Source organism: Bombina bombina, chromosome 5, assembly GCF_027579735.1.
Source record: "Bombina bombina isolate aBomBom1 chromosome 5, aBomBom1.pri, whole genome shotgun sequence".
NCBI lineage: Eukaryota > Metazoa > Chordata > Amphibia > Anura > Bombinatoridae > Bombina > Bombina bombina.
This window is the reverse complement of record NC_069503.1, coordinates 638929375-638955212: the sequence shown is the minus strand read 5'-3', so window position 1 is coordinate 638955212 and position 25838 is coordinate 638929375. Positions and strand designations below refer to the sequence as shown.

The window sequence follows — 25838 nt, the reverse complement described above, 5'->3', positions numbered from 1 at the left end:
GGAACCTTGGGGTCAGCGAGGGTGAAGTTAGCATAGCAGAGTGTGTTTTCAATTGTTTGTTTTCACAGAAATCTTGTAGGTCACGGATATCCACGTCGGACCACGAGCTGGCGTGGGCATCAGGCAGGCCATAGAGGAGCCCTCGTATGGAGTGTACTGATGAGGGGTGAGGAGCAATGAGTCTGCTATGTCTAAGTTTCATCCATCTCTCCTGGCACCCCTTGACTATGTTGTTGGAGATGAAAATTTTGGACTGCCAATGTGGGGGTAGCCAGAGGAGGTCCTCTAGGTCTACAAACGCCGGGAGCGAAGCCTGCTCCAATTCTCTCCATCTAGTTGTAGGGAGATTCTTACCCCATGCCGAAGCATGGGTGATCATCGCAGCTTCATGATACTTCCTAACGTTTGGGAGGCCTATACCACCTCTCTCAACGGGGGCCTGAAGGATGTGAGCTGCCACTCGAGGTCTCTTGTTGTGCCAGGTGTAGGCATTAAAGAAAGTCTGTATCTTTCGAACCAGGGGCAAAGGGATTGAGAGCGGTATGCAACGAAAAAAATATGTGAGCTTAGGCAGTACCATCATCTTGTGGACTGCTACTCTGCCCAGCCAAGAGATCTCACCGAATCTCTTGGAATGGAGATCCAATGTAATCTCCTTCAGTAGATTTTCACAATTTTCTTTAATGGTTATAGTTTTGGAATGGGAGAGGAGCACTCCCAAGTGTCGCACACCTCTAGTTGACCATTTAAAAGAGTAAGAGAGCTGGATTTCGTTTTTGTCTTCCGGGGGGGGGGGGGGGGGGGGAATGTTTATAGAATATACTTCAGTTTTACTGACGTTAATTTTATAGTACAAGAGTTCACCAAATCGTCGTAGCAATCTAAACAATGGGGGGAGGGAGTCTAGGGGGTCCGTGAGGAAGACCGTAAGGTCGTCTGCAAATAGGGCTAGTTTCTGGACAGTGTCGTGGATTTGGAGTCCTTGAATTTCAGGGCTTCTTCTAATAGCTGCCCCAAGAGGCTCGATTGCAAGAACAAACAGGAGAGGGGATAGGGGGCACCCCTGTCGAGTCCCGTTAGTTATCTGTATTGTGGGGGAACAGAATCCCAGGCCCCTTACTACGGCGGTGGGAGAAGAGTATAGGGTCTTAACAGCCCTAACGTAGGAGTCGGGCAGACCAAAGGCTGCTAGAGTTTGGAATAAATATTCCCATCTCACCCTGTCAAACGCCTTCTCGGCATCTAACGGCAGGGTGAGCATGGGGAGACGTAGGTCAGCTGCCTCTGTAAAGATATTGAGGAGGCGACGGGTGTTATCCGAACCTTGTCTATTGACAACGAATCCCACCTGGTCGAGGTGAATAAGGGTCTGTAGATGTGTACTCAGCCTATTGGCTAGGATTTTGGCATAGATTTTGGCGTCCACATTGATAAGGGAAATGGGCCTATAGCTGGGGCATAGAGTAGGATCTTTGCCTTCTTTGTGTATTGTAATAATATTGGCTTCAAGGAATTCTGGTAGGAATCTACCTGTCTGTGCTACGCTCATGAAAAATCGGAGCAGAATTGGGGAAAGTACAGAGGTCAAGGCCTGGTTGAAAGAGACTGTGAACCCGTCTGGTCCTGGAGCTTTGTGGGGGGATAGACTAGCTATGGCGGTCTTAACTTCCTCTGTTGTGAATTGTTTCGTCAGTGGGGTTTTAGCTTCCTCTGTTAGAGTGAGATCTAGGCTCTCTAAGAACTCGCAAATGTCTCTCGTGCTAGCTCTATCTGTTGTTTCTGTAGTTGCAATACAGGGAGTGCAGAATTATTAGGCAAATGAGTATTTTGACCACATCATCCTCTTTATGCATGTTGTCTTACTCCAAGCTGTATAGGCTCGAAAGCCTACTACCAATTAAGCATATTAGATAATGTGCATCTCTGTAATGAGAAGGGGTGTGGTCTAATGACATCAACACCCTATATCAGGTGTGCATAATTATTAGGCAACTTCCTTTCCTTTGGCAAAATGGGTCAAAAGAAGGACTTGACACGCTCAGAAAAGTCAAAAATAGTGAGATATCTTGCAGAGGGATGCAGCACTCTTAAAATTGCAAAGCTTCTGAAGCGTGATCATCGAACAATCAAGCGTTTCATTCAAAATAGTCAACAGGGTCGCAAGAAGCGTGTGGAAAAACCAAGGCGCAAAATAACTGCCCATGAACTGAGAAAAGTCAAGCGTGCAGCTGCCAAGATGCCACTTGCCACCAGTTTGGCCATATTTCAGAGCTGCAACATCACTGGAGTGCCCAAAAGCACAAGGTGTGCAATACTCAGAGACATGGCCAAGGTAAGAAAGGCTGAAAGACGACCACCACTGAACAAGACACACAAGCTGAAACGTCAAGACTGGGCCAATAAATATCTCAAGACTGATTTTTCTAAGGTTTTATGGACTGATGAAATGAGAGTGAGTCTTGATGGGCCAGATGGATGGGCCCGTGGTTGGATTGGTAAAGGGCAGAGAGCTCCAGTCCGACTCAGACGCCAGCAAGGTGGAGGTGGAGTACTGGTTTGGGCTGGTATCATCAAAGATGAGCTTGTGGGGCCTTTTCGGGTTGAGGATGGAGTGAAGCTCAACTCCCAGTCCTACTGCCAGTTTCTGGAAGACACCTTCTTCAAGCAGTGGTACAGGAAGAAGTCTGCATCCTTCAAGAAAAACATGATTTTCATGCAGGACAATGCTCCATCACACACGTCCAAGTACTCCACAGCGTGGCTGGCAAGAAAGGGTATAAAAGAAGAAAATCTAATGACATGGCCTCCTTGTTCACCTGATCTGAACCCCATTGAGAACCTGTGGTCCATCATCAAATGTGAGATTTACAAGGAGGGAATACAGTACACCTCTCTGAACAGTGTCTGGGAGGCTGTGGTTGCTGCTGCATGCAATGTTGATGGTGAACAGATCAAAACACTGACAGAATCCATGGATGGCAGGCTTTTGAGTGTCCTTGCAAAGAAAGGTGGCTATATTGGTCACTGATTTGTTTTTGTTTTGTTTTTGAATGTCAGAAATGTATATTTGTGAATGTTGAGATGTTATATTGGTTTCACTGGTAAAAATAAATAATTGAAATGGGTATATATTTGTTTTTTGTTAAGTTGCCTAATAATTATGCACAGTAATAGTCACCTGCACACACAGATATCCCCCTAAAATAGCTAAAACTAAAAACAAACTAAAAACTACTTCCAAAAATATTCTGCTTTGATATTAATGAGTTTTTTGGGTTCATTGAGAACATGGTTGTTGTTCAATAATAAAATTAATCCTCAAAAATACAACTTGCCTAATAATTCTGCACTCCCTGTATTATATACAGGGAGTGCAGAATTATTAGGCAAGTTGTATTCAATTATTTATTTTTACCAGTGAAACCAATATAACATCTCAACATTCACAAATATACATTTCTGACATTCAAAAACAAAACAAAAACAAATCAGTGACCAATATAGCCACCTTTCTTTGAAAGGACACTCAAAAGCCTGCCATCCATGGATTCTGTCAGTGTTTTGATCTGTTCACCATCAACATTGCGTGCAGCAACAACCACAGCCTCCCAGACACTGTTCAGAGAGGTGTACTGTTTTCCCTCCTTGTAAATCTCACATTTGATGATGGACCACAGGTTCTAAATGGGGTTCAGATCAGGTGAACAAGGAGGCCATGTCATTAGATTTTCTTCTTTTATACCCTTTCTTGCCAGCCACGCTGTGGAGTACTTGGACGCGTGCGATGGAGCATTGTCCTGCATGAAAATCATGTTTTTCTTGAAGGATGCAGACTTCTTCCTGTACCACTGCTTGAAGAAGGTGTCTTCCAGAAACTGGCAGTAGGACTGGGAGTTGAGCTTGACTCCATCCTCAACCCGAAATGGCCCCACAAGCTCATCTTTGATGATACCAGCCCAAACCAGTACTCCACCTCCACCTTGCTGGCGTCTGAGTCGGACTGGAGCTCTCTGCCCTTTACCAATCCAGCCACGGGCCCATCCATCTGGCCCATCAAGACTCACTCTCATTTCATCAGTCCATAAAACCTTAGAAAAATCAGTCTTGTGATATTTCTTTGCCCAGTCTTGACGTTTCAGCTTGTGTGTCTTGTTCAGTGGTGGTCGTCTTTCAGCCTTTCTTACCTTGGCCATGTCTCTGAGTATTGCACACCTTGTGCTTTTGGGCACTCCAGTGATGTTGCAGCTCTGAAATATGGCCAAACTGGTGGCAAGTGGCATCTTGGCAGCTGCACGCTTGACTTTTCTCAGTTCATGGGCAGTTATTTTGCGCCTTGGTTTTTCCACACGCTTCTTGCGACCCTGTTGACTATTTTGAATGAAACGCTTGATTGTTCGATGATCACGCTTCAGAAGCTTTGCAATTTTAAGAGTGCTGCATCCCTCTGCAAGATATCTCACTATTTTTGACTTTTCTGAGCCTGTCAAGTCCTTCTTTTGACCCATTTTGCCAAAGGAAAGGAAGTTGCCTAATAATTATGCACACCTGATATAGGGTGTTGATGTCATTAGACCACACCCCTTCTCATTACAGAGATGCACATCACCTAATATGCTTAATTGGTAGTAGGCTTTCGAGCCTATACAGCTTGGAGTAAGACAACATGCATAAAGAGGATGATGTGGTCAAAATACTCATTTGCCTAATAATTCTGCACTCCCTGTAGAGAGGAATAGTATTTTTCAAAGGCTATTCCTATCTCTTTAGGTGAGTAGACTGGGCATCTTTGTGTGTTGTTGGAGGCTATTCTATTCTGCTGTGTGCGTTTCCGTAACTTATTCGCCAGAAATCTATCTGCTCTGTTGCCTTTATAGTAATAGAGCTGCTTGAGCCTATGCAGGTTATCTTGTACTTTCAGTGTTTCTCTCTTAGCAATTTCCTCTCTGACTAGTCCTATCTGTTGGGCTATGCAGGTATCAGGGCATGACTTGTTAGTGGTCTCCATTTTTCGTAGATCTCCGTATAACTTGGCAAGTGAGTGGCCACTAGATTTGCGGAGGTGGGCCGATTTTTTGATGAAATGTCCCCTAAGGTAAGCCTTGAGGGCTGCCCACAACATGTTCATGTCTGTAGTGTCATTGTCATTGTGTGTTAAAAAGTCGGTTATTATCCTAACCAGTACCGGAAGTTCTCCCTCCGCTAGGAGCTGTTCGGGAAGCCTCCAGGGGGGTCTGGTGGTTAGGGATTGCAGTGCAGAGAAGTCTATGTACACCATATCGTGGTCTGACCACGTACATGGTTGGATGGTAGGGTTCATACACTTATCTAGGGACCAAGAGTCACATAATATATAATCAATTCTCAAGTAAGAGTTGTGGGCCTTAGAATAATGCGTGAAATCTTTTTGGGTGGGTGCTAAACAACGCCATGCATCATAAAGGTCAAATTGATACATAAGTTTGCGGAACGCATTAGAGGTGGAAGAGACGTTTCTGTCGGCATGTGTGGTGAGGGTAGACTGCTTATCCTTTTGGGGGTCCCATACCATGTTGAGGTCACCCCCTATAATTAGATGCCCATGTTTGAGCTTATCCACCTGAGTTAGGAGGGTACGCACAAAGGGAATTTATTTGGCATTTGGGGCGTGTACAGAAACTAAGGTGTATGTTATTTCATTTAATTTGTATACTAATATTAGAAATCTCCCTTTCTGGTGTGAATGTCAGATCTCTGCTAGTTAAGATTGCAACCCCCCCCCCCCCCCGTGATTTCCCTTCTGTATTAGATGCGGTTTCACATATTGGATAATTCTGGGATTTTTTAAGAGAGTGCGAATCTCCCTTCCAATGCGTCTCTTGGAGAAAGAAATAGTATGTGGACCTTATGTGTATGTAAGCAGTTAAGTAGCAGTTTTCTCTTGGTGGGTGAGTTTAGTCCTTGCACATTTAATGTGGCTATACGGATGGGCGCCATTTAGGTGGCGTTTGCGCGGTCTCGAAGGGACAGGGCTTAGGTGAGGAATGGGGCTGGTTGACGGGGGATTCTCCCTGGTGATCAGGTGTAGTGATTCTCGAAGTCTGTGGTGCTTGTTGTAATTAAGGGATCAAGAGCCCTAGGGGCAAGGTCAAGAAAAAGTGTCAGGTATTCACTTTCACAATAAGTGTCTCCACTGGTGTGTCAACCAGGGTGGCACAGCTAATTTTGTGGGGCGGAGTCGAGCAGAGAAAGGTCATGCCCCCCGCCAGTCATAAAAGACAAACATTAATAATATGGTAACATAACATTGATATAGCATTTTTAACAAAATAAACAGTACAGTAAACAATGAACGAGACTGAAGCTTCAAACTAGGGAGGGATTCTAAGCTGTTAATGAGATAGGGTGTTCTATCGTGAAGAAGGTGGGATATGTCGGGTGGTCGTGTTCTATAGGGATAGCGGTTATTGGTCGTCCACGGAGGGGGTGGTGGTGTCTATCCTAACCTCTCGTCAATTTATGTGGTCTTTCTGGTCGGTTAGGTATAGTCCGGTTTCGTTGGGTAGATCGTCAGCAGGCCAAGACGGACATTGTCTTAGTTAGTTAGAATAATATGTGAGGGTCATACTGAAAGATAGTCCTTGGCTAAGGTAGTGTAGGGATGGTCTGAGGGTACCATATATAGTTGGGCTGGGGTCTAGACAAACTGTTTGTTAGTCACTAGGTAAGGTATGTCCTTTACTGGAGTGCACAGGAGAGGGCAGCAGGTTTCAAATGTACAATTTCCCCGGCTATTCACTTAAACTTAAGTACCTCTAGGCCTGAGCAAACCCAATCTATACATGTCATAACCAGCAAAATATTAAACATTACCCCATGTCCACCAAGAAAAGAACGGTTAAGGCTGGTGCTAGTGAGGCTGCATTAATGCTTATTGAAATCTAAACTGCTAAGCACAGCAATATAAAGTCATTTAGAGGTTTAACATAAAAGTTATATACATCTCACCCATCTTCTTCTGTGTTCTTAAATCCTCTTCGAAAGAATGTGCGGGATTATCCCGCAAGTGTCTCTACTTTTACAATAAGAGTTCAGTTGGTCTGCAATGTAAGTTCTATGGTCTGTAAGCAGGTTCTCTATGAGTCTTCAGGCGTCGATACTTCTCTAATTTCCAGGGACCTTTTTGAAGTTGAAGAGGGTCGTTATGGGAGAGGTTTCCATACTGGTGCTGATGCTCTGAGGCCATTCCCTCTGTTTGTTGCTGAAGGTCTGTCTTCTGGGTCTTCAGGAAATAGGCCCCATTTCTGTAGTAGCTCTCGTGCTTGTTGCGGTGAGGTGACTATAAATTGTTGGCTGTCCTTCGTGATGAATAACCTCACTGGGAACCCCCATCTGTATTTTAGGCCCTTTTCTCTTAGCAATCTGGTGTATGGTTGGTAGTGTCTGCGCAGTTGTAACGTGTGAGGTGAAAGATCTGGATATATCTGTAGCTCCGCAAATTTGCCCAGTAAGGACTTCTCTCTAGCTAGAGCTCTAAGGATCTTTTACCTGAATGTGTAGTAGTGCAGTCTGGCCACGACATCTCTAGGCTTCCCCTCATCTGCAGATCTGGGCCGGAGTGCTCTGTGTACTCTATCAATGAGGGTGTCACTGGTCTGTTCGGGGCCCAGTATTTCTTTGAATAGCTCCTGTAGATAGTCTTCTAGATCTTGAGGGGTGACCGTCTCTGGGATCCCTTTGATCCGTATTTTGTTGCGGCGTGAACGGTCCAAATCCGCTAGCTTAAGTTCTAGATCTGAGATTTGACCCGCTAAACTTTGCGAATAGGCAAGAAGGTTTGAGTGATCTACCGTGAGATCTTCTTGTCTGCGTTCTAGCGCATCTGTACATTCTCCAATGAGACTAATATCCCTCTTTAAGTCGGCATGCGGCCTCTCAAATTTCTTTGACAATGAGTCGTGATGGGACTTCAACAGTGATTCGATAGAGTCCATTAGATTGTTGGAAGTGCCGTCCATAGCTGGCAGTCTGGATATCCGGTGTGAGAGAGATTTGTCAGGCTGATTATCCGAGAGACTTCCCGTGTCCGAGCCTTCATCCTCTGATCTGCCCTGGGTCTGCTTGCCCGGGTGCTGGAAATGATCCACCACTGTTCTCTTTGGTGTGTTGTGGGGTTTTTGTTTCCTTTTTTGAGGTTGAGACATCTTGAGATTACGTTTTGTATTGATGGGAGCCTGCTTACTCTTTGTATGCTACCAGAGTTTCATCGACTGGCGGGGGCACACACCTTGTGGTGTTAAATTACATGTTGCGGTGCACCGGGGAGTCCCAATAAAAGAAGAGAAGAAGGGTAAGGGAGCACAATTCAAGTTATGGAGAGGCTCAAATCCCTATGCTGTCTTAGGAAGGCCGTTTATTGTTCTCTCGGGGTACAGTAAGCAGGGACTCTCAAGCTTTTGGGCCCCTCTCCTGGGGAGTTGCCCCCTCTGGGCGATGCTGGAAAAAGGTGTCCGGGATATGACCCGCAGGCAAGTGGGCCAGCGGGAAAGGAGGAGAGGGACCAAGTCTCTGTATCCGTAGGAAAGAGGGGTGATGAAACCCTTTATGTGGAGAATGTGGGCCGTAGTTTACCCCCTTTTTGATGTTTGGAGTGCTGAGGCTCTTGGTTGGAGGCCGGGAGAAATAGGGCCTGTGCTACTAAGTAATATGCAAGGTGGCCACAGATTTCGGTGTAGACCCCACTCCCCAGGGAATGTGTCTCCTTTCAACGAAGTAGGTGAAGTGGGTGGGGGTATGACCCACCTGTAGTGGCAGGTGGGAAAGGATGGGGAGAGGGCCAACCCGTCTCCGTGGTAGAAGGCCTAGGGTGATGCTGTGCCTTCTATTTATAGAACTTGCCATGATGCAGTATCTTGTGCTTACTGTGGGAGGCTTTATTTAAGTTCTCTTTAATGTAGGGGGCCTGATATCAGGCCAAGTCCGTCCCCTTGTACAGTTCTAAGACAGGTGCCACGTGGCAAGCAAAAGGTGTGTGTACTCGTGATTGCCGTTTCTAGCGACTTCCAGTGGCTCCCTCAGGCATAGAAATCCAGGGCAACTATGTGAGATGCAGCTTTCAGGTGGGGGTAAAACTGGGACTTGAGGGAACTCTGAGCGTCTGAGCGCTAGGCTACTTCAGTTATTATGCGCCCAGGGCTGGGCCTGTAGTTAGTAATGCTGTGGGATGATCTGACGTTCCAGGCCCTGGTTATTGCAGCCAACCTTTTATTCTAGTCTGTGGTCCTTAAATGTGCATGCGAGAGTTACAGTAAAGTATGCAGAGGTGGGCCAGGCCTGGCGCAGGTCTAATTGAGGATGGCGTGGGGGAAGGCAAGATGGCGGGTTTTCGCGCCACACCCCTCTGGTACTGTGTTGTGCAAATGCACTTACTGGCTTAGTCCCTCACTCTCTCTCCCAAGAGGGATGTCTCCGATTCCACTCGGGTAAGTCACTGATGGCTGCTGTATGGTTACAGCCGGATCTCGTGTTGAGCCAAATGTATGGTGGATCTGTGCCAGCAACCGGCGATGTAAAGGTATGGAGTCTGAGTTTGCTGCAGCTCCGGAGCGGAGCCCCGACCCTCCGGAGCCGGGCGGCAGTTGCAGCTGTCAGTCGGCAGGTAGAATAGCCGTGTTGAGACTATGGATGGCAAACGCAGGCTGCTAGGTGTATAGTCTCGATGCGGCTCTTTTCAAAATCACCGGTCAATCTACAACTATGTCCCGGGCACTATTCCACAATGCAGGGAAATAGTTTATGGTGCAAAGAAGTTAATCTTGAGTCTTTTAGCTAGATAAAATAGGCTTATTACACCTTTTCACGCAGGAGCTCCTCTCTGCTGCGACCACTCAGCTAGGCAGCAAGCTCCGCCCCCCCGACTTCTATATTCTTAAAGAGACACTAAATACATTTCATGCTTCTCCCGCTAATCATGGATGCTGCCATTATAGAACCTAGGTTACACTGCAGGTATCAGAAGGGGAGTTGCTTCACATGTGCAAACAGCTCATCACCAGGATGTAGTGAATTATAGATTTCAAAATGGCAGCACCCATAACTAGAAGGAGGCGGGGAATAACCTAATTAATATTCTTATGAAATGTATTTAGTATTTAATGTCCCTTTAATTATGTGATGTGGTTAAAGCTTTAAACTATATGAATGAGTTAGTATTGCTTAAAGGGACATGAAACCCAAGTTTGTGATTTTCTTTTATGATTCAGGTAGAGCATACATTTTTAACAACTTTCCAATGTACTTATATTATCAATTTTGTTTCATTTTCTTGATATTCGTTAGTGAAGAAGTAACAATGCACTACTGGGAGGTAGCTGAACATATCAGTAAGCCAATGACAAGAAACATTTATGTTCAGCTACCAATCAGCAGCTAGCTCCCAGCTCCTGAGTCTACCTAGGTATGCTTTTTAACAAAGGATACCAAGAGAACTAAGCAAATTAGATAATAGAAGTAAATTGAAAAGGTTCAGCTGAGGTTTTCAGGTTTAATTTATACCACTGAATTGATTTTTAAAATTCAGTTGGTAGATGATATTTTGTATAAAATTATAAATAAATTGTAAAAGGCTTTTACATTGGCTGCTGGATAAGTACAATGAAAATGTAAAGTAATACCTGGTTCTTATCTAAATGGGTCCTCAGATGTGGATTGTGGACTTGCAGGGCCTCTGAAGTCATTAATATTTATAAAAGGTTTTATCAAAACGTTAGTGGAGAACAATTTGTTTCAAAATTTTATACTAATTGTAAAATGAAGTTTATGAAAGTTTAATTTTGAGTTTCGTGTCTCGTTTTGTGCCTCGTTTCGTGCCTTGTTTAACTTTCACAGTTTCTATTTACTTTTATTCTCAAATTTATTGGTCGATCACATTCTATCGCCTGATATGGTTTTCGGTGGTTTTCCATTTCAATGCAAATACATTAGCAGGCTATATTTCTCTGAGCCACATGTGTATATTTGTCTTGCAGAAAAATACCCCCATATTTTTAAAATTGAGCCCAACTTTATTTCTTGATACTTTTCAACAGGTTTTCAAGACCTTTTTACACATATCGAATTCAACACCTAAAAGGCACACGATAAAGTCCCAAAATGGCTTTTTGACATTTTTTTTATAGTATTCCAAGACAATTTGAAATAATTATATTATGTTGTATATGTGCAAGACACTGAAATGCCCACAGGCAACTATTTCTATTTAAATGGAGTAATAGTTAAAACATTTATGGTACTTTTTGGCAAGTTTTTCTCTAAATTTCCCGGTCCTGAAGTGGTTAAAGAACAGAAACTGGGAAAATAATCTGTCCTTAAGGGGTTAAGTGTCCCATAATTTTATATAGATTTTACTGGGCAGCTTACTGAAATACTGGACTGTCCAGCTAAACAATGGACACTTGGCAATCCTATTTGTAAGTTACCCCAATATCATTTTAAAATAATTTGTAAGGCTGAACCAGGGGAATATTCTTTGGGAGGGATAAAACACGTTTGCATACATATAGCATGTTTAGTACAGTACATTAGTGATATTTTGTTTCAAATTTGTAATAAATGATGTCTACTCATTATAGCTAAGAAATTGAAGGCATTTGCTTGTAGCTATTTCTCCAACATAGGTGTGTCCGGTCCACGGCGTCATCCTTACTTGTGGGATATTCTCTTCCCCAACAGGAAATGGCAAAGAGCCCAGCAAAGCTGGTCACATGATCCCTCCTAGGCTCCGCCTACCCCAGTCATTCTCTTTGCCGTTGTACAGGCAACATCTCCACGGAGATGGCTTAGAGTTTTTTAGTGTTTAACTGTAGTTTTTATTATTCAATCAAGAGTTTGTTATTTTAAAATAGTGCTGGTATGTACTATTTACTCAGAAACAGAAAAGAGATGAAGATTTCTGTTTGTATGAGGAAAATGATTTTAGCACCGTAACTAAAATCCATGGCTGTTCCACACAGGACTGTTGAGAGCAATTAACTTCAGTTGGGGGAACAGTGTGCAGTCTCTTGCTGCTTGAGGTATGACACATTCTAACAAGACGATGTAATGCTGGAAGCTGTCATTTTTCCCTATGGGATCCGGTAAGCCATGTTTATTACGATGGTAAATAAGGGCTTCACAAGGGCTTATTAAGATTGTAGACTTTTCTGGGCTAAATCGATTCAGTTTTAAAACATATTTAGCTTTGAGGAATCATTTTATCTGGGTTTATTGATATTATAATATCGGCAGGCACTGTATTAGACACCTTATTTCTCTGGGGCTTTCCCAAAGCATAAGCAGAGTCTCATTTTCGCGCCGGTGTGGCGCACTTGTTTTTGAGAGGCATGGCATGCAGTCGCATGTGAGAGGAGCTCTGATACTTAGAAAAGACTTTCTGAAGGCGTCATTTGGTATCGTATTCCCCTTTGGGCTTGGTTGGGTCTCAGCAAAGCAGATACCAGGGACTGTAAAGGGGTTAAAGTGTTAAAACGGCTCCGGTTCCGTTATTTTAAGGGTTAAAGCTTCCAAATTTGGTGTGCAATACTTTTAAGGCTTTAAGACACTGTGGTGAAAATTTGGTGAATTTTGTACAATTCCTTCATGTTTTTTCGCAATTGCAGTAATAAAAGTGACAGTAACGGTTTTATTTTAAAACGTTTTTTGTACTTTATTATCAAGTTTATGCCTGTTTAACATGTCTGAACTACCAGATAGACTGTGTTCTGAATGTGGGGAAGCCAGAATTCCTGTTCATTTAAATAAATGTGATTTATGTGATAATGACAATGATGCCCAAGATGATTCCTCAAGTGAGGGGAGTAAGCATGGTACTGCATCATTCCCTCCTTCGTCTACACGAGTCTTGCCCACTCAGGAGGCCCCTAGTACATCTAGCGCGCCAATACTGCTTACTATGCAACAATTAACGGCTGTAATGGATAATTCTGTCAAAAACATTTTAGCCAAAATGAACCCTTGTCAGCGTAAGCGTGGCTGCTCTGTTTTAGTTACTGAAGAGCATGACGACGCTGATATTAATATCTCTGAAGGGCCCCTAACCCAATCTGAGGGGGCCAGGGAGGTTTTGTCTGAGGGAGAAATTACTGATTCAGGGAACATTTCTCAACAGGCTGAACCTGATGTAATTGCATTTAAATTTAAGTTGGAACATCTCCGCATTCTGCTTAAGGAGGTATTATCCACTCTGGATGATTGTGAAAAGTTGGTCATCCCAGAGAAACTATGTAAAATGGACAAGTTCCTAGAGGTGCCGGAGCTCCCAGAAGCTTTTCCTATACCCAAGCGGGTGGCGGACATTGTTAATAAAGAATGGGAAAGGCCCGGTATTCCTTTCGTCCCTCCCCCCATATTTAAAAAATTGTTTCCTATGGTCGACCCCAGAAAGGACTTATGGCAGACAGTCCCCAGGGTCGAGGGAGCGGTTTCTACTTTAAACAAACGCACCACTATACCCATAGAGGATAGTTGTGCTTTCAAAGATCCTATGGATAAAAAATTAGAAGGTTTGCTTAAAAAGATGTTTGTTCAGCAGGGTTACCTTCTACAACCAATTTCATGCATTGTCCCTGTCACTACAGCCGCATGTTTCTGGTTTGATGAACTGATAAAGGCGCTCGATAGTGATTCTCCTCCTTATGAGGAGATTATGGACAGAATCAATGCTCTCAAATTGGCTAATTCTTTCACCCTAGACGCCACTTTGCAATTGGCTAGGTTAGCGGCTAAGAATTCTGGGTTTGCTATTGTGGCGCGCAGAGCGCTTTGGTTGAAATCTTGGTCGGCTGACGCGTCTTCCAAGAACAAGCTACTAAACATTCCTTTCAAGGGGAAAACGCTGTTTGGCCCTGACTTGAAAGAGATTATCTCGGATATCACTGGGGGTAAGGGCCACGCCCTTCCTCAGGATCGGCCTTTCAAGGCGAAAAATAGACCCAATTTTCGTCCCTTTCGTAAAAACGGACCAGCCCAAAGTGCTACGTCCTCTAAGCAAGAGGGTAATACTTCTCAAGCCAAGCCAGCTTGGAGACCAATGCAAGGCTGGAACAAGGGAAAGCAGGCCAAGAAGCCTGCCACTGCTACCAAGACAGCATGAAATATTGGCCCCCGATCCGGGACCGGATCTGGTGGGGGGCAGACTCTCTCTCTTCGCTCAGGCTTGGGCAAGAGATGTTCTGGATCCTTGGGCGCTAGAAATAGTCTCCCAGGGTTATCTTCTGGAATTCAAGGGACTTCCCCCAAGGGGGAGGTTCCACAGGTCTCAGTTGTCTTCAGACCACATAAAAAGACAGGCGTTCTTACATTGTGTAGAAGACCTGTTAAAAATGGGAGTGATTCATCCTGTTCCACTAAGAGAACAAGGGATGGGGTTCTACTCCAATCTGTTCATAGTTCCCAAAAAAGAGGGAACGTTCAGACCAATCTTAGATCTCAAGTTCTTAAACAAGTTTCTCAAGGTTCCATCTTTCAAGATGGAAACCATTCGAACTATTCTTCCTTCCATCCAGGAGGGTCAATTCATGACCACGGTGGATTTAAAGGATGCGTATCTACATATTCCTATCCACAAGGAACATCATCGGTTCCTAAGGTTTGCATTCCTGGACAAACATTACCAGTTCGTGGCGCTTCCTTTCGGATTAGCCACTGCTCCAAGGATTTTCACAAAGGTACTAGGCTCCCTTCTAGCGGTGCTAAGACCAAGGGGCATTGCAGTAGTACCTTACCTGGACGACATTCTGATTCAAGCGTCGTCCCTTCCTCAAGCAAAGGCTCACACGGACATTGTCCTGGCCTTTCTCAGATCTCACGGCTGGAAAGTGAACGTGGAAAAGAGTTCTCTATCCCCGTCAACAAGGGTTCCCTTCTTGGGAACAATTATAGACTCTTTAGAAATGAGGATCTTTCTAACAGAGGCCAGAAAAACAAAACTTCTAGACTCTTGTCGGATACTTCATTCCGTTCCTCTTCCTTCCATAGCTCAGTGCATGGAAGTGATCGGGTTGATGGTAGCGGCGATGGACATAGTTCCTTTTGCGCGCATTCATCTAAGACCATTACAACTGTGCATGCTCAGTCAGTGGAATGGGGACTATACAGACTTGTCTCCGAAGATACAAGTAAATCAGAGGACCAGAGACTCACTCCGTTGGTGGCTGTCCCTGGACAATCTGTCTCAAGGGATGACGTTCCGCAGACCAGAGTGGGTCATTGTCACGACCGACGCCAGTCTGATGGGCTGGGGCGCGGTCTGGGGATCCCTGAAAGCTCAGGGTCTTTGGTCTCGGGAAGAATCTCTTCTACCGATAAATATTCTGGAACTGAGAGCGATATTCAATGCTCTCAAGGCCTGGCCTCGGCTAGCGAGGACCAAGTTCATACGGTTTCAATCAGACAACATGACAACTGTTGCGTACATCAACCATCAGGGGGGAACAAGGAGTTCCCTAGCGATGGAAGAAGTGACCAAAATCATTCTATGGGCGGAGTCTCACTCCTGCCACCTGTCTGCTATCCACATCCCAGGAGTGGAAAATTGGGAAGCGGATTTTCTGAGTCGTCAGACATTGCATCCGGGGGAGTGGGAACTCCATCCGGAAATCTTTGCCCAAGTCACTCACCTGTGGGGCATTCCAGACATGGATCTGATGGCCTCTCGTCAGAACTTCAAAGTTCCTTGCTACGGGGCCAGATCCAGGGATCCCAAGGCGGCTCTAGTGGATGCACTAGTAGCACCTTGGACCTTCAAACTAGCTTATGTGTTCCCGCCATTTCCTCTCATCCCCAGGCTGGTAGCCAGGATCAATCAGGAGAGGGCGTCGGTGATCTTGATAGCTCCTGCGTGGCCACGCAGGACTTGGTATGCAGATCTGGTGAATATGTCATCGGCTCCACCTTGGAAGCTACCTTTGAGACGAGACCTTCTTGTTCAGGGTCCGTTCGAACATCCGAATCTGGTTTCACTCCAGCTGACTGCTTGGAGATTGAACGCTTGATTTTATCGAAGCGAGGATTCTCAGATTCTGTTATCGATACTCTTGTTCAGGCCAGAAAGCCTGTAACTAGAAAGATTTACCACAAAATTTGGAAAAAATATATCTGTTGGTGTGAATCTAAAGGATTCCCTTGGGACAAGGTTAAGATTCCTAGGATTCTATCCTTCCTTCAAGAAGGATTGGAAAAAGGATTATCTGCTAGTTCCCTGAAGGGACAGATTTCTGCCTTGTCGGTATTACTTCACAAAAAGCTGGCAGCTGTGCCAGATGTTCAAGCCTTTGTTCAGGCTCTGGTTAGAATCAAGCCTGTTTACAAACCTTTGACTCCTCCTTGGAGTCTCAATTTAGTTCTTTCAGTTCTTCAGGGGGTTCCGTTTGAACCCTTACATTCCGTTGATATTAAGTTATTATCTTGGAAAGTTTTGTTTTTAGTTGCGATTTCTTCTGCTAGAAGAGTCTCAGAATTATCTGCTCTGCAGTGTTCTCCTCCTTATCTGGTGTTCCATGCAGATAAGGTGGTTTTACGTACTAAACCTGGTTTTCTTCCAAAAGTTGTTTCTAACAAAAACATTAACCAGGAGATTATCGTACCTTCTCTGTGTCCAAAACCAGTTTCAAAGAAGGAACGTTTGTTGCACAATTTGGATGTTGTTCGCGCTCTAAAATTCTATTTAGATGCTACAAAGGATTTTAGACAAACATCTTCCTTGTTTGTTGTTTATTCAGGTAAAAGGAGAGGTCAAAAAGCAACTTCTACCTCTCTCTCTTTTTGGATTAAAAGCATCATCAGATTGGCTTACGAGACTGCCGGACGGCAGCCTCCCGAAAGAATCACAGCTCATTCCACTAGGGCTGTGGCTTCCACATGGGCCTTCAAGAACGAGGCTTCTGTTGATCAGATATGTAGGGCAGCGACTTGGTCTTCACTGCACACTTTTACCAAATTTTACAAGTTTGATACTTTTGCTTCTTCTGAGGCTATTTTTGGGAGAAAGGTTTTGCAAGCCGTGGTGCCTTCCATTTAGGTGACCTGATTTGCTCCCTCCCTTCATCCGTGTCCTAAAGCTTTGGTATTGGTTCCCACAAGTAAGGATGACGCCGTGGACCGGACACACCTATGTTGGAGAAAACAGAATTTATGTTTACCTGATAAATTTCTTTCTCCAACGGTGTGTCCGGTCCACGGCCCGCCCTGGTTTTTTAATCAGGTCTGATAATTTATTTTCTTTAACTACAGTCACCACGGTACCATATGGTTTCTCCTATGCAAATATTCCTCCTTAACGTCGGTCGAATGACTGGGGTAGGCGGAGCCTAGGAGGGATCATGTGACCAGCTTTGCTGGGCTCTTTGCCATTTCCTGTTGGGGAAGAGAATATCCCACAAGTAAGGATGACGCCGTGGACCGGACACACCGTTGGAGAAAGAAATTTATCAGGTAAACATAAATTCTGTTTTTGTATTAGACTGCATACATACAATATTTATTTCTCTTCCTTAATTTTGTCCTAAAAGTTTGTAGGAAATGTTTGTCACTGTTTAACATTTCTTAGCGATCTGAACTAAAGTTCATGACTTTAAATGTTGCTGTTTTCATTTCTCTTTTAGGTGCACAGTTATGGCGATATGTCAGTGCAAGGTAAGCAAACAAGTTAAATTCTTCTACATTTAAACCACTCCTCAGAGGATTTTAACTTGCTTTTTACTTAAATGTAATGTAATTAATTTCCTCAACTTTTACCAAAAAGGGTCATTTTAATCGAAAACAATTATCTAATACATATGAAAGACCAGTAATTAAGGAGCAATAAACACCTTGACAGTAAGAAAAAAGAAACAGGAAAGAAAAAATAACAGACCTAAGCGTAGTACAAAAAAATTCCTCTAATGATAAAACAAAATAAAAAGCGCACTCACACTTTGCAACCTCAAACAATTATGAGGTATGAATAAGGCACAGCAGTAAAACAGTGCCACCTATGCACAGTATACAGTCAGTGACCGCTTATTTGACCTGCTTGTCCAGATATGTGCATGTATGTCTCCTGTTTCTGGTTCAGCGTTACTCTGCAATCAGGATCCCAGAGGAAAAATCTGCATAAGTCACTGAGGAAAAGATGAGAAACAGCAACCCTCTCTATAGCCCGAACGAGTGTCCTAAAAGCTGGCTGGAACGTTCAGTCTCGAGAGGTGCAAATGACATCCAATGTGGGCCCAGCCTAAAACGTTTTGTGGGGCTTCTCCCAACTTCGTCAGAGGCATGCCTACACACCTTGACCTTGCTCCTTTATAGTGAAGCTCACGTTACTCATCCATTCTGGGGGAATTAATTTTAAGTAAAAAGTACTATTGTATACTTTGCATATGTTCCATTTGTTTCTAATTTCATGACATTTTATAACCATATAGCAACATAACAAGACGTAGTCAGATTCTGTCCCCACTTAGTTCAAATGTCCTGGTCTCCAGTGACTACCCTCACCCCACCTAACCCTGCCCATGACGCACTCAGCCCCACCCTCCACTCACAAAACATTAATGGCTCACCAACTACAAATCCACATGTATCAGAACATGCATGTGCCTGCACTGAACCTAATGCTGGTCTCTTGCACGGTAACAGTTACTACAAATTAATGTATATTGTATATCAGTGTTCTCCCCAGAACCAGTTTAGGGCTAGATTACGAGTGGCCTGCTAATAGTTGTGCGAGCAATAAGGGATTTATTGAGGTTCTTTGCGTGCAGCGCTAGTGTTCAAAAGTTTGGGGTCACTTAGAATTTTATTTGTTTTTTCGAAAGAAAAGCAATTTTTTTGTCCATTAAAATAACATCATATTTATCATAAATACAGTGTAGAGAATGTTAATGTTGTAAATGACTACTGTAGCTGGAAACAGCATTTTTTTAATAGAATATCTACAAAGGTGTACAAAGGTCCATTATCAGCAAACTTCTGTCTTTGTGTTTGCTAATCCAAGTTTATCATTTAAAAAAGGCTAATTGTTCATTAGAAAACCATTTTGCAACTATGTTAGCACAGCTGAAAACTGTTGTGCTGATTAAAGAAGCAAATAAAGTGGCATTCATTAGACTAGTTGAGTATCAGGAGCATCAGCAATAGTGGGTTTGATTAAAGGCTCAAGATGGCCAGAAATAAAGAATTTTCTTCTGAAACTCATCAGTCTATTCTTGTTCTGAGAAATGAAGGCTATTTCATGCAAGAAATTGCCAAGAATTTGAAGATCTTGTGCAACGCTGTATACTACTCACTTCACAGAATAGAAAGAGGAGTGGGAGGCCCTGGTGCACAACTTAACAAGAGGACAAATACAATAGTGTGTTTAATTTGAGAAACATATGCCTCACAGGTCCTCAACTGGCAGCTTCTTTAAAAAGTACCCGCAAAACACCAGTCTCAACGTCAACAGGGAAGAGGGGACTCCGGGTCAGAATGGCAATAAAAAGAAAAGATTAAGATGGGCAAAAGAAAACAGAGGAAGATTAGAAAAAAAAGTGTTATGGACAGACCAATGTCTGAGGTGTTCGGATCACAAAGGTGAAAATTTATGAGATGCAGACCAAATGAAAAGATGCTGGAGGAGTGCTTGAAGCCATCTGTCAAGCACAGTGGAGGCAATGTGATTGTCTGGTGTGCTTTGGAGGTCGTAACAAGTGAGATTTATACCATAGTAAAAGGGACCTTAAAGAAAGAAGGCTATCACTCCATTTTGCAAGGTTATGCCATACACTGTGGACAGAACTTGATTGGAGTCAGTTTCCTCCTATAACAGGACAATGACACAAAGCACAACTTCAAACTATGCAAGAACTATTTAGGGAAGAAGCAGTCAGCTATTGAGCTGTTGTGGGAGCAGCTTGACCCTATGGTAAGTAAGAAGTGCTCATCAAGCCATTCCAACCTGTGGGAGGTGCTTCAGGAAGCATGGGGTGAAATATATTCATGTTATCTCAACAATTTAACAATTAGAATGCAAAAGGTCTGCAAGGCTATAAGTGCTGCACATGGAGGATCCTTTAACGAAAGCAAAGTTTGAAGGACACAATTATTATTTCACTTAAAATTCATTCTTTTTAACCTTGTCAATGACTATATTTCCTATTCAAACTCATTTCATGTATGTTTTCATAAATATATATCTATTGTCATTGGCTCACCTGGTGTGTTCATCTAGCTTCCTATAGTGAGTGCATTGCTGCTCCTTCAACAAAGGATACCAAGAAAATGATGAATATTTTTCAATAGAAGTAAATTGGCAAGTTGTTCAAAATTGTATGCTTTTTCTGAATTATGGAAGAAAAATTTGGAATTTCATGTCCCTTTAATGCTCCATACCACCTGTATTTTTGTGCTCCACTAGTAATTTGGCCCTGTGTGGTTAACCACATAGTTAAAGTATCATTCAGGAGCTGCAGAGAACTGGTAGTCCTGAATGGACACGGCCAATGAGCCAATCAGCAGTGGAAGTCACAAGCAATTTTTTCTCTACAAAGTCCCTTTAAATACAGTGTTCTTTTATGCCTGACAGAAAATATATTGCTTTATTACAGGAATGATATAATTTCTAGTATTTAAACACAATAATACATTTTAAGATAAAATAAATACTTTTCTGGTTGCTGTCGTTATTATGAATTGCAAGACAGCTGTTTTATTGTCTCACACAGATGTACATGCGTGTTATTAGTACAATTTCCTACTCACAGTATTATAAAGCCCCATCTCTCACAGAATCCTATTTGTACTGTCTGTGTGCTTCAGCATTCTCTCATGTCATTCTAAGCACTTAGCGCTCCCCTACCCTTATCACTCTGACATTCTTATCACTTTGACATTGTTATCACTGATGCTTTTATCATTTTAACACTATTTCAGTCTGTTATCAGTCTGAAGCTCCTATAACCCTTACATGCATGACTCTCACATTCCTGTAATCTCATACCACTGTAGTTCCCATATTCACGCTCTCATCACTCTGATATCACTGTTATACTGTTAGTCTGAATCTCTTGTCGTTATGAAGTTCTTGTTCTGCTGACACTTTTATCATCCTAATAGTTTTACATTTATGTGTGATGATTGAAAACCAGCTTGTGCTTTTTCATATTATAAAAGTCAGGGTATCTAGCCTGATTGGAAGGAGGAATTACTTCTGTTACAGGCTACTGGACTGTAAAATATTAAATGTAATCAAGTAGTTGAATAAAGAAGAAATAGAGTAAAAAACATACATCTTACATCTTTATTAATGAAAACTCTATGGGGGCCGATTTATCATCGGTCTGTCCGGCATGATCCGCTCAGCGGATCATGTCCGACAGACATCGATGAATGCTGACAGCATACATTGTCGCATTTATCATTGCACAAGCAGTTCTTATGAACTGCTTGTGCAATGCCGCCCCCTGCAGATTTGCAACCAATCAGCCACTAGCAGGGGGTGTCAATCAGCCCGATCGAATAGGATCGGGCGGATTGATGTCCGCAGCCTCAGAGCAGACGGACCAATTATGGAGCAGCTGCTGGTTCCTGAGAGCCTGAAGGCTGGCGCAGAAACAGGGGCATCAAGCTTCATTTGGAGTTTGATAATTCAGCCCCTATGAATTAGAAAACAATGTGTTAGTTGACTAATAACTAAGGAAACCTGCTTTGTAATACACCTTTGAGAATCCATACCGGGTCCCTGTGGTCCGGTCTCAGGAACGCTGAGTAGAGAGACGCCAAGACTCCAGTCTGTCTTCAGCTGCGGCTGCAGCTCTCTAGACTGGCGGCCTAGATTAAAAGGGGCTGAATCCTAATTATACAAACTCCCACCTGGAGGACTCAGGTGTGGAAGCTTCTATAAAAGCTTACTCAGCCCATTCCTCTGGGCTGAGTTATTGTTTTGACTATGTAGAGTATATGTAGGAAAGTGGATGGATCGCAATGAGGAACATCCAAAAGACCAGGGGTATAGCACTCAGACTGTCTGAAAATATTCCCAGGGACAGTTTAAATAATTGCAAAAAGATACTTTATGTGATCATAAATATATAAAAACAAACATGCATGTATACAAAAACATAGAGACAGACAAACAAACAGAACACATGGGCCCCTCACAAAAGAGCATAACAAGCTGGCTTAGAAAGTTTCATATGGTGCACCATAGCAGTTAAAGTTCTGCATAAATAAGCATAAGCTGGATGTTAGTAGCATATAGCACTCTAAGCAAGCAGGTAAGTACCCAAAACGTAAGCTCCGTATAGATAGACCAGACAGAAAGTGTCCACATGAGCACTAAAGGAGACCAACAGGGAAAAGTCAGGCAGACCACAGTTAGCAAATGCCAACTCCACCGGTCAGACCGTGGTCAGCATACAGCCAACTCTACTGGTCTAAGATGAGATACCTGTCCCCTTCGCTTGATCCTGGTGTCCCAAGGTATAATGGCTCACTCCACTTTAACAAGGTCACAGAGTAAGGATCCGGAAGATGTGGGGGGACCCACGGAATAAGAGCTGCCTTGACTACCTTGTTCCTTGCTCCTGAGACCAAGCATACTTACCTTGTAACTGCATATGTGCGCCTTGCTCCTGAAACCAATCATACTTACCTTGCATATGCTCACCTTGCTCTAGAGACGAAGCATATTTACTTAATACCTGTGTATGTTTACCTTGCTCCTGAAACCAACAATACCGACCTTGTACCTGCGTATGCTCATGGTGCTCTAGAGACCAAGCATTCTTACCTGATATATGCTAAACTTTCTCCTGAGACCAATCATACTTACCTTGTAGCTGCATATGTTCATCTTGCTCCTGAGACTAAACATACTAACCTTGTGTCTTAGCGCTGCGGAATCTGTTGGTGCTCTACAAATAACCGATAATAATAATACCTGTGTATGCTCACCTTGATCCAGGCACCACGCATACTTACCTGATATCTGTGTATGCTCACCTTGTTCCAGAACCAAGAATACTTACCTTGCACCTGGTTCCTGAAAACCAAGCAGACTAACCTGATACCTGTATATGCTCACCTTGTGCCTGAAGCTGTACCTATCTGGTATCCCGTGACAGTCCTGCTGGGTATCCTGTGTCTGCTGAGAAACCTGTGTCTATAATACCAGTTACAGCATTCTTCAAACCAGCTGTGTCTACTGTTCAATCTAAGCATCAGTGTCTATTCGACTTAGTTACTGCAAACTACTCTGAACCTTACATTGAACTTTAGTGTTGCTGTTTCTGTGATCTTTAATCTGAGCTACCAACTGTTCTTTGTTTATCAATCGGTAAAGCTTTCAAAAATGCTTTCATTCTTCTGTGTATCTGTTCCTGTATTCTGAGTTCCACACACCCTATAACTACGTCACACCACCACCACAATAAAACATATGGCCGGTAGACAGCTGACATATTATTAACCCTGTGCCAAAAGACCACCATCATTAATCTTATAACTGCTGGACCCCTAGCCACAAATAAACTGTAGCTGTCCATACACCTTGTTGATACTATTATTATATCTGTTAAAATATTACCAATTAAGGAATCGGAATTAAGGTAGAAAAAATCCTATTGGCTAATGCAATCCAATCAGCCAGTAGGATTGAGCTCGCATTCTATTGGCTGATTGGAACAGCCAATAGAATGCAAGCTCAATCCTATTGGCTGATTGGATCAGCCAATAGGATTTTTTCTACCATAATTCCGATTGGCTGATAGAATTCTATCAGCCAATCGAAATCTAATGGACGCCATCTTGGATGACGTCACTTAAAGGTACCTTTATTCTGTTTTAGTCGTCGGATGAAGAGGAAGCTCCGCGTCGGATGTCTTGAAGATGGACCCGCTCCGCGCCGGATGGATGAAGATAGAAGATGCCGTCTGGATAAAGACTTCTGCCCGTCTGGAGGACCACTTCTGCCCGGCTTGGATGAAGACTTCTGCCCGTCTGAAAGACCACTTCGCCAGACTTGTATGAAGACGTCTCCCGGTAAGTCGATCTTCAGGGGGTTAGTGTTAGGTTTTTTGAAGGGTGTATTGGGTGGGTTTTATTTTTAGGTTAGGGACTTTGAGCCGCAAAAGAGCTAACTGCCCTTTTATGGGCAATGCCCATCCAAATGCCCTTTTCAGGGCAATGGGGAGCTTAGGTTTTTGTAGCTAGTATTTTGGAGGGTTGGTTGTGTGGGTTGTAGGTTTTACTGTTGGGGGGGTTGTTTGTATTTTTTTTTACAGGTAAAAGAGCTGATTACTTTGGGGCAATGCCCGCAAAAGGCCCTTTTAAGGGCCATTGGTAGTTTAGTTTAGGCTAGGGTTTTTTTTATTTTGGGGGGGGGGCTTTTTTATTTTAATAGGGCTATTAGATTAGGTGTAATTAGTTTAAATTTCTGTAATTTGTTTATTATTTTCTGTAATTTAGTGTTGTTGTTTTTTGTACTTTAGCTAATTTAATTTAATTTAGGTCATTGTATTTAATTTATTTAATTATAGTGTAGTGTTATTTTACAGGTAATTTTGTATTTATTTTAGCTAGGTAGTTATTAAATAGTTAATAACTATTTAATACCTATTCTACCTAGTTAAAATAAATACAAACTTGCCTGTAAAATAAAAATAAATCCTAAGATAGCTACAATGTAACTATTAGTTATATTGTAGCTAGCTTAGGGTTTATTTTATAGGTATTTAGTTCTAAATAGGAATAATTTTGTTAATGATAGGAATTTGATTTAGATTTATTTAAATTATATTTAAGTTAGTGGGTGTTAGGTTTATGGTAAGACTTAGGTTTAGGGTTTAATAACTTTAATATAGTGTCGGCGACGTTGGGGGTGGCAGATTAGGGGGTTAATAAATGTGGGTAGGTGGCGGCGATGTTAGGGACGGCAGATTAGGGGTTAATAATATTTAACTAATGTTCGCGAGGCGGGAGTGCGGTGGTTTAGGGGTTAATATGTTTATTATAGTGGCGGCGACGTTGGGGGCGGCAGATTAGGGGTTAATAAGTGTAGGTAGGTGGCGGCGACATTGGGGGCGGTAGATTAGGAGTTAATAAATATAATGTAGGTGGCAACGATGTTGGGGGCAGCAGATTAGGGGTTCATAAATATAATGTAGGTGGCGGCGGTGTCCAGAGCGGCAGATTAGGGGTTAAAAATTTTATTTTAGTATTTGCGATGCAGGAGGGCCTCGGTTTAGGGGTTAATAGGTAGTTTATGGGTGTTAGTGTACTTTTTAGCACTTTAGTTATGAGTTTTATGCTACGGCGTTGTACCATAAAACTCTTAACTACTGACTTTTAAATGCGGTAGGAGTCTTGACAGTAGAGGGTGTACCGCTCACTTTTTGGCCTCCCAGGACAGACTCGTTATACCGGCGCTATGGAAGTCCCATAGAACAAAGACTTTAAGAAGTTTACGTAAGTCGTTTTGCGGTAAGGCCAAAGAAGTGTGCGGTGACCCTAAACCTTCAAGACTCGTAATACCAGCGGGCGTAAAAAAGCAGCGTTAGGACCTCTTAACGCTGCTTTTTTACCCTAACGCATAACTCGTAATCTAGCCGTTAATTAACAACAAACCAAATCCTAATAAATCTATGGAATTTCCAGGGAAATATAATTAAACTATTTTCAACTCAATATAATCTAATATACTTCACTTAAACCCAGAGATTGTTACACAATACTACCAATTCAACATATACCAATTAATCTAGCATAAAACACTTCTTATTTAGCCACAATAAAACAAATTCTAAAATATGTCACAATAACTGCAAATAACTTATGACATTAAAATATAT

At 42.8% G+C, this 25838-nt stretch overlaps 1 protein-coding gene across 1 annotated transcript in view; it reads left to right on the top strand.

The window, feature by feature from the left end:
• RETREG1 (reticulophagy regulator 1) overlaps positions 1–25838 on the top strand; it is a 487595-nt gene that overhangs the window by 170368 nt on the left and 291389 nt on the right. Inside the window, exon 3 of the mRNA XM_053714605.1 lies at positions 17634–17664. Within this exon, the coding sequence (XP_053570580.1) occupies positions 17634–17664 (31 nt within the window). The remainder of the gene's footprint in view (positions 1–17633; positions 17665–25838) is intronic.